Source organism: Octopus bimaculoides, chromosome 20 (assembly GCF_001194135.2).
Source record: "Octopus bimaculoides isolate UCB-OBI-ISO-001 chromosome 20, ASM119413v2, whole genome shotgun sequence".
In the NCBI taxonomy this organism is placed as follows: Eukaryota; Metazoa; Mollusca; class Cephalopoda; order Octopoda; family Octopodidae; genus Octopus; species Octopus bimaculoides.
Window position 1 is genome coordinate 9,277,548 of NC_069000.1, and position 14,136 is coordinate 9,291,683.

The following is a 14,136-nucleotide window of genomic DNA, read 5'->3' on the forward strand; positions in this document are numbered from 1 at the left end:
AGAGAGAGAGAGAGAGAGAGAGAGAGAGAGAGAGAGAGAGAGAGAGAGAGATCTTCTCAACCCTTGTATTCATGATCCAGTGAAACAGCAGAGACAAGGCAATTGGAAGAACCTGGTTTATTTGATGGTGACCTGTCATAGGGTATGTACAACTTTTTTATAGATCCAACAGTGTTATCACTTGGGTCATTGCCCTCTGGTGAATGCTGCTACTGTTGATTGGTAACTACTTATTAGGCTTCAAATTGTATTATTTCAGTTAAACCCTGTATCTATTTAGAGGCCACTTCACTGTCCACAACTTGTGGACATCTATAACAGTACAGCTCTACAAACACTAGTTTCACTCTGTTCTAAATAGGTATGATGGACAGGTAAAGTCCACTGCTCAGTGGAGTGAGTAAGCAGTAGAATTAAGAAATATTTTCTCATTAGCACGCAGTACTGATGCAAAATCTTTCTATGGATTTGAGTCATGATAAAATCATATATATCATAGTCCTGAGTAAACGAGTCTATGATCACCATGCCAACACAGATACAGCTTACATAAAGGAATCTACAAAATATAGATACATCTTCAATGAAGGAGACTCTAAGTAAATGTTAATTAGTGACTCACAATGTATTTATTATTTTGATAACTTCTCTCCATGGTTTAACAAACAATCGCCATCAACAACAGAAGTGGGGTTAAGTATGCAACTGAATAATTGCTAAGATAATACTTATTTATTGACAGGAAATATATTTGGGGTTGTTGTCATTGTTTGGTCCCAGATCAACCTCGATTAGGCAATCCTTTTATCAAAGACATTCCAGGCATGACTACCCTGTCTTTTTAGGAATGTCTAATTTATTGAATAGATAGCAATACTAGGCACTTATTCTAATAACCTTAGAGAGATGAAAGGCAAAATCAGTTCCAACAGGATTTGAACTCAGAATGTAAGTGAATATGAATATTATTTAAGATGTCGTTCATTATTGAAGACGATAAGGTGTGATATAAAGAGATGATTTGGCTGCTACTTCTAGCAGGGACAAGGACCTTGTGGAGGTTCACTACTTTGAAATTGTTGTAATCTATGGGGAGAAACTATATTTGGTCAAAATAGATGCCCAAAAGAAATTGTTGAAACCAAATGATGTAAACAGATTCAAATGATATAGCAGACTTTAAAAAGAATGGTCATTTTATAAGCTAGAAAGATCTCCCCATCCATTAATGTAATCCAATGCTTGCTTTTGCTTGCCAAAAGATTCAGGTAACTCAAATAAATCAATCAAAATCTTATATTTACAAAGACAGCAGAGAAATTCGGTTTCAAATGTTCAAAATGTAGGAATGAATTTTTTTTTTTCCTTTCTTTTATTTTTTGAATCATTTTATTCTTTGCCATTACCATAAAATATAACAATGTGTAGAAACCAAAGTTTATAACTCTTATATGAAAATGCTACGTGTTGCCATGGAATAAATCAACTAAGATATCTCTTTCTTTTGGGTGGGACACCAGTGTGATAGCTTCAACTTAGAACTTCTAGCTAATAAACCACTGAAGTCAAAAGCAAACAGTGAGGTATCTACTTCCATTATAAGGAAAATAAATGTCTAATATTTCAGAAAGTGGCCTTATCTTTTTTGTATTTTACTGAATTGAGTTTTATAGGCACAGGCTGTCAAGTTCTCTAGAATTCTAGTAATTATTATAAATTACAGCAATGAAATCATTTAGCAGAAACAGCATGAAGATTGTGTTAAAGATACAAGTGCCTGTGGAATATTCAACCATTTATTCTTGTACCTTTAACACAATCATCAGGCAGATTGTGTTGAACAGATAATGATAGCTTACATAGCTGGCTATTTAAAAATACATTACAAACATGCAATTTTTTAAGAGACAATTCCAATAATTATAGCTCATCAAAAGAGGTGCTATGTTATGAAATAGGATTTAGATTTCATTTTAAATATTTTACTAGTTCGTGACTAAATGGAATTTCTACATAATTATCCATCCTACCAACCAAGTTCAGTTTTAGTGGTTTCTTTCCATTTCCTTTTTGTCTTCATCTGTCCACTTTTACAATCACGAAGTCACTTTAACTGAACAAAGAAGGATTAAAGACACTTAGAATGAAATTATTGAAAGTCTAAATGATATTGAACATGTTTTCCTAATTTAGAACATCAATCAACTTTCAAAACAATAGACATTACATTGGATGAAAATTGTTTAACTTTACTAAATTGGTAAGAAGCAGTTTTTAAGCATTAACTGACAATAACAATATTCTGAAACAAATAACATGCATTCAGAATTTAAATAATGTTTTAATTTAGCCATAAGATTATGGAAGGGAAGGTTATGTATCTTGATTAACACTTCAACTCAGCAACCTGGTATCTTATCACATAGGTCATTCTGTTTTACTTAAAATAAATGACCAAAAAATTTGCTATTTACAGTTATCTGAAATGATAAATTAATTTCGAAGTATCTCTGAATAACAGAAAACCAAAGGATATTTATTTTACTCAGACATTGAAAAGCAAAACAAATACTTGACTTGTCCTGAATTGATGCACCTTGGAGTAGGAACATATTAATGGTTTCTGTAGAGTGTTTTATGTACCACACTGAATGCCAACAAAATATTTTCTTGCTACTTACAGTAAAGATGAACCAGCACATAGTACCAACTATTTACAACTAGGTGGACTGGACCATGAACATAGAGAACCCATAGTGACTGCATATGAAGCATTGACTGCTCAGTGGTTCAAAATCCTAATGATTTGGCTATCTATGTAATTTTACAGTAAAATACACCAAAGCAATTCCTAAAATAATTTAAAGAACTACATTAGTTAATTTAGTGTTATCATATTTAGTGAAAGGATCATTAACCTTTTTGTTACTATACTTCTGCTGAGATGCTCTGTGTTTTTCCCAATTAATTTTAAATATAAGAAAAAATTTAGTAAAATAACTTAGTTATCATTAAGCGAGGGTTAGGAACATAAATTATAACTAAGGTTTGGCAGAAGATTTTAATTCAGATTTTTTGAAAACAAGACATTTCTTGTACAGAACCAGAGACGGTTTCAGGCGGGTTGATATCAAAAAGGTTAAAAAACACTGCCGTCATTTTTAATATACATTTTTCTATGTTTTCCTGGGTCAGATGAAGATTACTTAGGCAGATATTCTACAGCTGAATGCCCTTCCTGCTGCAAACCCTTACCTGTCCCCAAATAAGGTAATATTTCTCCATGGCTAGACATGTTTTTGCAGAATTATAAATAATTATATGATTATATATAAAAAAGAGCTATGTTCCTTAATTACTAATATTTTTATTATATTGGTAAGTATAAGAGACTATTGCAGCCTTTTTTCAATCATATTAGACTTTCTCAGTAAACCAGAGACTTCACAATACTTGCTGAATTAGTGATGAGAAAATTAATAAGTAAATATAAAACTAAAAACATTGAGGTAAATGAATTATTCAGATACCATCTGCATAAAAAACAATAACTAGGTTGGTGCTAACGTATCTAATTAGAATATTAAATAGAATATATTACTCAGTGACAACACCTGCATTTTTCTGCAAGATCTAAACAGTACTGAATTTATCATACCATTCAGACAGCTAAACAATGAAAATATACACCAATAATATATACTAATATATATATATAAAAGATTAACTATCACTTGCAAGCAGGTTAAGACCTAGTAACTTGTATCACACTTTCATTAATTGTTTATACCTATGTAGTCACAAGCAAACATAAACCTCTTCTGAGCCCTCCCAGCCCCTTGATCCAGCAGAATATTGAGGATGTGATAGCTGGAGGGAAAGAGGGCTGCACCAGCTCTCAGTTGGTATCCATTTTCAATTGAGTAGGCTGAAGCAACATGAACTGATGCCTTGCCCAAGTACATGACATGCCACAACCTTATAATTGTGTGCATAACACCTTAACCATTAAACTAAAGATGCATGTGTACGCATGCACGCGTTTGTGTATGCATAGGTGCAAAGTGGCTGTGTGGTAAAGAACTTCCTGTTCACATGGTTCCAGGTTCAGTTCCACTGCATAGCACCTTGGGCAAGTGTCTTCTACTACAATCCTGGAGCCTACTAAAGCCTCATGAGTGGATTTGGTAGAAATGCTTAGTGGTATTTCGTCTGTCTTTATGTTCTGAGATCAAATTTCGCTGAGGTTGACTTTGCCTTTCATCCTTGCAGGGTTGATAAATTAAGTACCAGTTGCGTACTGGGGTCAATCTAATCGACTGGCCCCACTCCCCAAAAATTTCAGGCCTTGTGCCTAGAGTAGAAAAGGACATATGTGTATCGGCATATTAGTTATTTCAATATCAGCTTCATTGGGAAACAAAAGAAAAAAGAACTTCCTTTAAATATTAAAATAAATCATCAATTCTTAGCATATATACTTGTTGCTTCACATGTAACCATTAAAAAAAAATATATATATATATATATATAGATATATATATACCAAACTTCCTTTCTCTTCCCAACTAGACCAAACATTCTGCGAGCACAAAATCAATCACATCTGGTAAGACTGTAGAGTTACTTAAGGCAACAACCAGTGGTAAATCAATTTTTATTTCTAAAATGTCTACAGTTCAGTTTTTCAAATCCTTATGAAATTTCATCCTATTTCTGAAGCTACAAAGTATCTTTCTTTTTTCATGTTTTGCTGTATTTTAAAAATTATCTTATTTATTTATTTATTTATTTTTATCCTGACATCTGCCCAATAATCAAGCAAGGACACACAACCAAGCTGCTTTAGACCATTATCTCTTCCTAATTATCACTCCATTGAAATATTGCTAGAATCTTGGGAAAGATAATCAATATGGAGTGCTTTCTACATATTTTGTTGAATTAAATAGGAAAAAAAAAAAGAGTAATTATAGACAAGGCATGTGGAACTATAACAATTAGACAAAAATAAAATATCAAGTTGAAAACTGGACTTCAGCTATTGTTTTTGTGTTGTTTTTTTTAACATAACACTAAATAAAATTTTTTAGAAATATATCAATTTTTGAAATTATTTTAAATTGTATTATTTTAACTGAAATGGACATATTTAAATAGGAAATTATAATTTACAATTTAAAGAGGAAATGAAATCTATTTCTATGTATGGTATGTATAACCAATTGTTGCCGCCATTCTTTAATTTGTCTTTCATTCATTTAGTTGTTTTCTCTTAATTTTTCTCTTTTTTTTATATGTAATAGTAGAGATATTATCCTTTGCCGGGGGACAATTAGAAGGTTGATTTTTATTCAGAACACTGACTTGAAGAATCTAATGTATAAGTGAGATGCTGTATTCTTTTAATACAAAATATTTTGAAAACAGAATATCAATATTTCTACTGACTGGATGGTAGAATGTGTTCTTCCTTGGTTTTGAGAGGTGTTGCATCTGCAGTGATGTAATATGTTGCAACTAGAATATGTTTCCCTTAAACGGAAGGAAATTGTATTTTCTCAATTAAGTCAATTTAATTGAAACAATAAGTACCAATCACAGTAATTAGGTGAACAAAGAGCCAACAAGGAGCACTCTACATGGTTTCTCAACCGGCTAGAAACAGCAAACAAACTTCCTTTCATTTTAACCAAACTATCTTACAAAAGGAAGAATATATTAGATAGCATAGTTCTAAATATGTCTGCTTCTCATCCCCCACAAAAGATGGGATTGTCATGGCTAGAATGTCTTTGAGCATTGTTCTGCCCAATCAGGGTTGAAATGAAGTTAAACAGTTGCAACAACCAGTAGAGCAATGAGTGTAAGGAAAATAGGTAAAACATTTTCTTCAATAAATCGAATGAGGATACAATCAAATGGCTCACTAGATAAGTCTTGTTTCCTCTTTTAAAGAGCTGTAAGCTTATAGTTTATTAATGACTCTGATGTGTCTAAACAAAGTACAATCATTACTCTACCAACCTTACCTAGCAGGAGAGCAACTAAGAACAAGGAGAGAATGATTTTGTGGTTAATTTATAAGTAATTTATAAGCAATTCAGATTGAATCATCATCTTACACCAGCTTAAATGCAATAGAATAATTCTGATGTATAAGTTTAAACCCAAGGAAGTCTCTCATTCTTGATAACATAAATGATTAGAGTTGCAGCAAACCAAGTCAATAAGGTACAAGACTTCAAGCTAAGGAGTCAAAGTCTTGTGTCTTGTCACTGGTACTGCTCTTTATCTATAGCAAATACAATGAATGAAGTTTTCTGATGAGAAACATTTAAGTAAAGATATTTCCAGGTTTATATGTAGAATGTAAATTAGGGTAAACATGTGCCTGCACGCATGGGTGTGTGTGCATGTGTGTGTGTGTGCATGTGTGTGTTGTGTGCATGCGTGCATGTGTGTTATGTAGAGTCTATCATAAAAAAATACTTTGAAATAATGTTTCCCTGATTGCTGTTGTGTGTTGATTAGCCATACTCACCTTTGGGTGAACAGACTTAAAGCATAAAGTCAAGAGATTCTGTTTAAGCTTACTGAAGGACATTTTTCAGATAAATCAACAGGTTAAGCAGCCAAGTTTAAGCTCAATTTTTATTTGTATATTGCTTCTAAAAATGTTTGTGACAAAAATTGAACTCCAGAAACTTAATATAGCCAAAATATTTATCTTTTTTGTGATTTTTGATATTATGGTATTATTATAAAAAGGCAATGAGATGGCAGAACCATTAGCATGCTGGGCAAAATGCTTAGCAGCATTTCATCTGTCTTTACATTCTGAGTTCAAATTCAATTGAGGTCAATTTTGCCTTTCATCCCTTTAAGGGTCAATAAAATAAGTGCCAGTTAAGCACTGAGGCCAATGTAATCAACTTACCCCTTCTCCCAGAATTGCTGGCCTTGTGCCAAAATTTGAAACCAATATTACAATAATATAAATCCATGATTTAAAACAGGCTTTCAAAACTTAAATCTAAACAAAACAAGGGATTTTAAAAAAAACTGCAAAATATCTGATTACTAAATTAAATAAAAGAAGAAAGAATAGTATAATGTGAACTTACGGCTCTGGAGGAGGAGAAACTTTTGCAGCAGTATCGCTTGACACTTGTGGCTAAAATTAGATAGAAAAGATAACTATTTGAAAGGAAGAAAATTGTTTATTCATTAAAAAGAAATTAAAGTGCTTTTTATATGATACTCATAAATAACATCAAAGAATTTTAGTTTTCTTCGTGTGCATGTGTGTGAAGAGATACATACATACATTTATATATATTTGAAAGGAGGGAAAGAAAAACAGAGAAGGGTAGAGAGATGGGAAGGAAAAAAAGTGAGATACTTAAATTTACAAATGAGAGAAGAAATTACTGAATACATTAAGTAGAGTTCAAATACTTTTAAAAAGTATTAGACGACTTTTTCCTTTCTTTCTTTTTCACTGTTACTTCAAGTTTCACATTTCCACTTATGAAGCTGTTTGATAAGTAGAAACACAAAACTTGAAGTAACAACACAAGAAAATTTTGGCTTCCACACACAGACACCCATGACACTCATGCACACACGCACACATGGCCAAAGGAACACCAACCACTTGTACTTGTGTATAGTGTAAATAAGTAGCACCATTGTACGGGTATGCACTTTTAAACATGCTGAAGTATTACAGTTAATTATAAAGACAAAAGCCATACAATTTTGTGCTCTAGTTCTCAATATTGAACTATGAAAGGGTAATGAAAATGACAAAGCATCAGAGGATAAAACTAAAGGCATATTGACTTTACTGTCATCCAATGAATTATAAGGTAAATTTAGTAGACTATATTTATTCCTTTCAAAATTTGACCTGTGTCTAAACAAATTAATTTGTGTATATGAAAGATATAAGATTTTGTTTGACAAGTTTCAGTAAAATTTCGATACAATTTGATCTACACTGACAGTGACTGCTAATAGCAAGGGGATCAATTATACATGCAAATGGATAAGATGGGTAAATCAAATGGTAACACCAACCATAATAACAGTATTGATATTTGTCAGGTGGTAGGTTGGTTGAATTGTTAGAGCATTGGAATAAATGCATTGCAGGATATCTTTTTTTTTTTTTTTTGCTCTCTACATTCTGATAGCTGTTATTCATGTCGGCAACAAAAGGGTTTCTTTACATTGATGATGAAAGGCAGACACTGTCTGTCTGTCTCTCTGTATAACAGTATATAATGGATGATGCTCATTGACTAAAAAAGACCTTCAGGAACTGAAGAAATAGGAGTCAAGTATGATCTTTTGAATGTGTAAAATTAATTTGTATGGGAGTTAGAACATCTAAATGATTCACAAATATACTGATTACCATTTTATCATATTTACCATCTTTCGAAAACTGCACTACCTGATGGTATGTAATTACAATAAGATTGATTTAGCTGTCATGAATTATGTAGCCATAGATAGTGCACAGTACAGTGACTAGATGTGAACTGCAAACCTCAATCAGTAGGAGTTTGTCCAAAGCAGATAACCATAAGAAAGCAGATGTTAAATTAACATTGATGACTGATTATACATTGATGAGATTTTTGCATCTGATGAACTTCATTGCCACCTCCAGAAAATAATCAATAAAGATACTGATATGCCATCTGTATCAAAAATAAGGTTAATGACTTTGAAATGTAATGTAATGAAAGGTAACCTCTTTTTTTGATAAAGTAATTTTAGCCTTCTATGAAAAATTAATAAAGTGGTTATACCACAGTTGTTTTTTCTCTCCCTCTAGAGAGAAAATTTGACTAGTTTCTAGTCTTCATACACCTTCGTCAGAGAGAGAGAATATGCATCTCCTGTCCATTGAGCAGTTATAGCTATTTATAGTGTGTACAAACAAAGACACAGTTAAACAGGTCAGTATAATTTGCATAATAGTGCATGCCTTGCCAATCACTTGTTTTAGACGGACCAGTTTAGCAAAGTTTGAGTTTGTGCACATTGTGAACAGCTATAAACAACTAATTTCTCCATAGGAAGAAGGCATATAGTCTTTTTTAAAAAGGTCTGGAAAGATTAGAAACTAGTCAGATTGATCCCACATTTTCTGTATACAGAGAGATGAAAATCTGTGGTGTAACCATTTTGTTAACTTTTTGCAGTGAAGCTAAAATTGTGTTTATCAAAAAAAGTATACCTTATTTTCCATTACAAATTATTCCAAAACACTGTGCCATGCATTATTAATAGATTAGTTAATTACTTTATTTTACACAGGAAACCATCTTATGTACAATGTATTTTGATGTTATTTTTCTTTAAAAATGTATTTTCCAATTTGGTTGTAGCTTAAACAGACCTTCAAACTTATAGGTTTATAACTATAAGACATTCAAACTTATAAGTTCTAAGCATGCTTTATAAGTTTTAATGGAGGGATTACTCTGCAAAATATCTATAATTAGTGATTGCTGCTGGAATATGCTGCTGCAATTTGCATACACACAGCATGTGTGACTGTGAAGTTCACAAAAAAGTAACGTGCATAGTTATGATGGATTGCATGTATGAACTGTGATTGGAGGAATTTGCAAACATAATGACGAGAAAGCTGAGTGATAGTCTCTGTGCATCCCAAGGCATAGGGTTACTGAATCAGACTAAGGGTACTTCAAAACGAATGAATAAAAAAATGATTGAATGTAAACTCAGCAGTCACTGATTTGTTGTTTGGATTAACTAATAAATGGTGTGGTGCTTTACTTAAGAATGTAATACATAGCAACATCAGCCAATGAGGTAGACTTTATGAGGTTGCTTAACCAGCTGGAAATGACAGTCAAATCTCTCTTACATTGCACTCTACTGTCTTAAAAATGGGAAAGCGACACAATGTAATACTAGATATCCCTAAAATGACAGGATGATCATAACTGGAGTGCTTTGATTATAGAGACGCTCAATGATGATTGCCCTGATATATTAAACACCCTTACTTCACAGTCACACAGGTCTTGCGTTTCTTTTGTGGTTCAGTGTATGTATAAACATGTGTGTGTGTATTTGAATCTAATGTAGATGGATAGTCATTTAAACAGGAAAGACGGTCATCAATATTTATGGCTGTAAAAGTATTCAAAATGCAATAGTTTCACAGTGTCACTCTGACACATGCATACACACATACAGATATGCAACACATGCACACACATACAGATATACTTAAGTTTTCATTCTACACTGACTCACAGTGAATGAAAATAAGACCAATGGTGGGTGGACAGTTAAATGGAGTGGTAATTAGATAAGATTCAGGTGTCTGGTCTATAACTGAAACCCTACCAGTCTATGAGGGGCACAACACCCTACCAGCAATTAGTAAGCGGAAAGAGAGATCTTTAGTGTTTTAGTAAAACACAGAAAAAAACAAAGAGGAGGTAGAAGGGGGTTGAGAAAGAAACCAAAGGCTATATAAAGAACATGTAAGGTTATAATTAAATTTGCTATCAATGATGATGCCAATATTGATAGTGGTGATGGTGATGAATGTAATAAGGAGAAGGAAAGAAATGGAGTGGGAATTGAAGTAGGAAAAAGAAGACATTGTTTTTCATATTTTGTATTAATGGTCTTATAACTGTCCTGACTACTGAGTTTTTGGTAATAAAAATAATGCTATATTATTAATAATTTTAATCAGATAGTATATTGCAAAATATGAACAGATTTGTTTTCTCATTTAACAATGATAATGCCAGAGAGAGTGAGCCATGTTTACAGAAAATATCTCTAGGAAAAAGCATTACTGTCACAACACCGCATTTCTCTTTTCTTAAAACATGGAGTCTTTGTTTTTGTTTTGTTTTTTAGTGAAAATAAATCAATATATTTTTAAAAAGTGAATGATCAAAGCACTCAGCTTCTGAGAGTAGGAACTGACAAAAGTAAGAGAGTTCTTAACACTTGTTTTAACTTTATTTCCATTATATTTTGTTAGCTTATAACGTTACATCCTTTAACTTTTGTTTTCCATGCCGGATAGTTCAACATGATTGAACAAGTCAGAGGACTGCATTGAGCTCCGATGTCTGTTTCAGCATGGTTTCTATGGCTGGATGTCCTTCCTAGTACCAACCACTTTAAAGAGTGTACTGAGTGCTTTTTCCGTGGCAAGTACATTAGTGAGGTCAACAAGTAACTTGGAAGACAAGACCCCTCAGGTGCAGTATTGAGGGAAATTGTTTTGTGCCAGGTTTTGAGAGGCTAAATATAAGAAAGAAGGCCAGGAATAGGTGCCTTGCTGTACAGGAAACACATAGCTACTCAAGCAGGAAAGGTAGAAAGGATGGAGATGAGGTATCAAAATATACCCCTAAAGTACAAGAAGGTGGAAAAAGTGAGAATAGGGACAAAGAGTCAAGGAAAGCTGGATGGGTAGGTTAGTGTGTGAAAGGAGTGACAGATTGTTAGAGATGGGGATGTAGGTGAATGCAGTGAATGTAGAAAATGAGTCGTAGTATGGTCAATGGTAAATCTCAGTTTTGTGAAGAAAGGAAAATAGGAGTGGATCAAGAAGGAAGGGGTGGCAGGAAATAAAAGGGGTAGGCCACAAGCAGCAGTATAATAAAACTGTGCATAGATGGGTAGGGAGATGATGTGCACTCCTGGCATTTCAGCTTTTCCCCAAATTTAATCCCTGCTTACTGAATCACTTCTATATACCAGAAACCTAAAATGTAACTTGCAAATGATTTTTAGCTCATTTTCTAATGTCAGACTAATTGCAAAGTTGCATGAAATCTTGTAAATGATACTCTTTCTAAATAAGATTTCTTGTACATAAAGCGTCCTACTTTTAAGCTTACTCAGTTTTCAGCCAGTCCGTAAGCCTCAAATGGGATGAAACTGGATTCAAATACAGGAAAGTCTTCTCACTTTCAGCAAGTTCACTCCACTGATGTCTAAACTTTCAGACAAGTATAGTTGGATGCATGGCAGCTAGTCACTAATTTCCTTTTACCAATTTTTATGAGGCCATAATGAGGATGATGATGATGATGATGGTGATAGTACTGGTAATTATTGAGGTAATGTTTGTAAGGATAGTAATGAGAAAGGTAGTGAATATAGGAATGACAGCAGTGATGGTGATTATCATGAGTTTGATGATGATGATGATGATGATGATGAAGAGATGGAGAAGGGGAGAAGAAAAGAGGAAAAGTCAGAGGAGTGTAGTGGTGTAACTTCAACTCAGAATTATATAATGCAATATGCTGCTGCTGCTACTACTACTATTGATGCTACTGCTTTTGAAGCGTAGGCAATTTAAGGAGATGAGTAACTGCAACAGTAGTTTGAAATGTCCATTCCATTACAAGATTGTGATATAGTGGATAAAATTGAGACCTTGCACCAGAAACAAAGATATTCCATGTTTGAACACAGCCAATGTATGTGTGTGTGCATGTAGGTGACTGTGTGTAAGCAAAGATCCACTGAAGATGACTGAAGAGTAGATCAAATGAATCAGACAAACACAAACATGAAATACGAGGTTAATAGTTCAGAAATTTCAAACTGTATAATCAGTTTGTTTAGTAAATCTACAACACATGGAAATAGATAGAAAATGTGGAACTTATGGAGATAGAAAATGTGGAACTTATGGAGATAGAAAACCTTATTTTGTTAGGTGGGAGTCTCACCCAGCACTTTTAACAATTCTCCTAATCTGTTGCACTGATACTGTGCTTATTTTATTGACCCCAGAAGAATGAACAACTTTAACCTTAACTAGGTTTGAACTAAGAGCACAGAAAGCTAGAATGTCTGAGAATTTGCCTCTGGCTGAGGATACACCTTACCTTTCCTGACTAAGTCATATAAAATAAAGTTTCTGCTAGTTTTAACTACTTTGCATTTCTCTAGAAGCAAAAAAAAAAAAAAAAAAAATTAACATTACTTAAATATATTATGATCAAATCAGTCAATTAAACATTAATTCTTAAAAAAACTGACTTTGTGAAATAAAGTAAAAGAAATCAATATTTTGTGGGAGTGCTAATTATATTTTGGCACTTACAAGAAAGAAAGAAAGAAAGGCTAGTCATAGATACATAAGCATAAGGATAAACATTTAAGAAGAACATTTCTTATTAAATAAAAAAGTATTGTAACTTACAATATATAAATCAGTATTGTATTGGCGATCTGTCAAGGCAGCACTGGTTGCAACAGGATCATGGCCTGTCTCTGAAAAAAAAAAACAAGAAAAGTATTATTCAATATTTTGTCACATAATTTCAACATTATTTATATCAGTAATATCTTTAAGAAAGAAATAATCATTTTATTTTCTGTATTATGTAAAAATACACATCTTTGTGCTTTTGAAAAGAGAAACTTTCTAACATATTAAAATGCATCTACTATTCACCACAAAACCCATGGAAATTCTACAGGTTTTGCCCGAGAAAACTGAGAACTGTAATAGTCTGCTGCTATTGTGATGGGGAAGACAAAATTGTGTGTGTATGTGTGTGTGAGAGGGAGATATGGAAAAGAATATTGTAACAAGTTTGGTTGAGGTGGTAACAGTGAAGAATAAAGGGCTGGGAAAAGGAATACACATACATACATATAAAAATTAAGAACAGTTTGTTGTGGTAATGTTGATAGGGTGTTAGTCAATAGGTCTGATGGTGATGGATGAATGCTTTAAGGAGTTGACAGCATGTGCATGCATGCATGCATGCGTGTGCACACACACACACACACACACACACACACACACACACACTAAATATTATAAAAGTTTGTTGAGGTGATGATGTCAGTAGGGTGTTAGCTAATGGAGGCAGAGGTAGTGGTGATTGTATTGCTGTAAGGAATTGATGGTAAACAATTTATTTTTTTGAACTGAAATAAAAAAAAAAGTACAGTATGATTTAGCACATGTGTTTTAGTGTAGTTGTTGTTGAGCAATGTCATTGCCATCACCACTACTATCCTGACCACCACCAACAAACAATCATCATAGCTAAATAAATAAATAAATAAACATCATCACTATTG

The 14,136-nt window shown here is 33.1% G+C and overlaps 1 protein-coding gene across 1 annotated transcript in view; it reads right to left on the reverse strand.

Annotated features, from left to right (window-relative positions):
• LOC106874758 (uncharacterized) overlaps positions 1-14,136 on the reverse strand; it is a gene marked incomplete at its 3' end in the record, with an annotated part of 317,509 nt that overhangs the window by 105,746 nt on the left and 197,627 nt on the right. Inside the window, exons 2-3 of the mRNA XM_052975193.1 lie at positions 13,244-13,314; positions 7,128-7,177 (exon numbers count right to left, since the gene is read on the reverse strand). Coding sequence (XP_052831153.1) covers positions 7,128-7,177; positions 13,244-13,314 — 121 coding nt within the window. The remainder of the gene's footprint in view (positions 1-7,127; positions 7,178-13,243; positions 13,315-14,136) is intronic.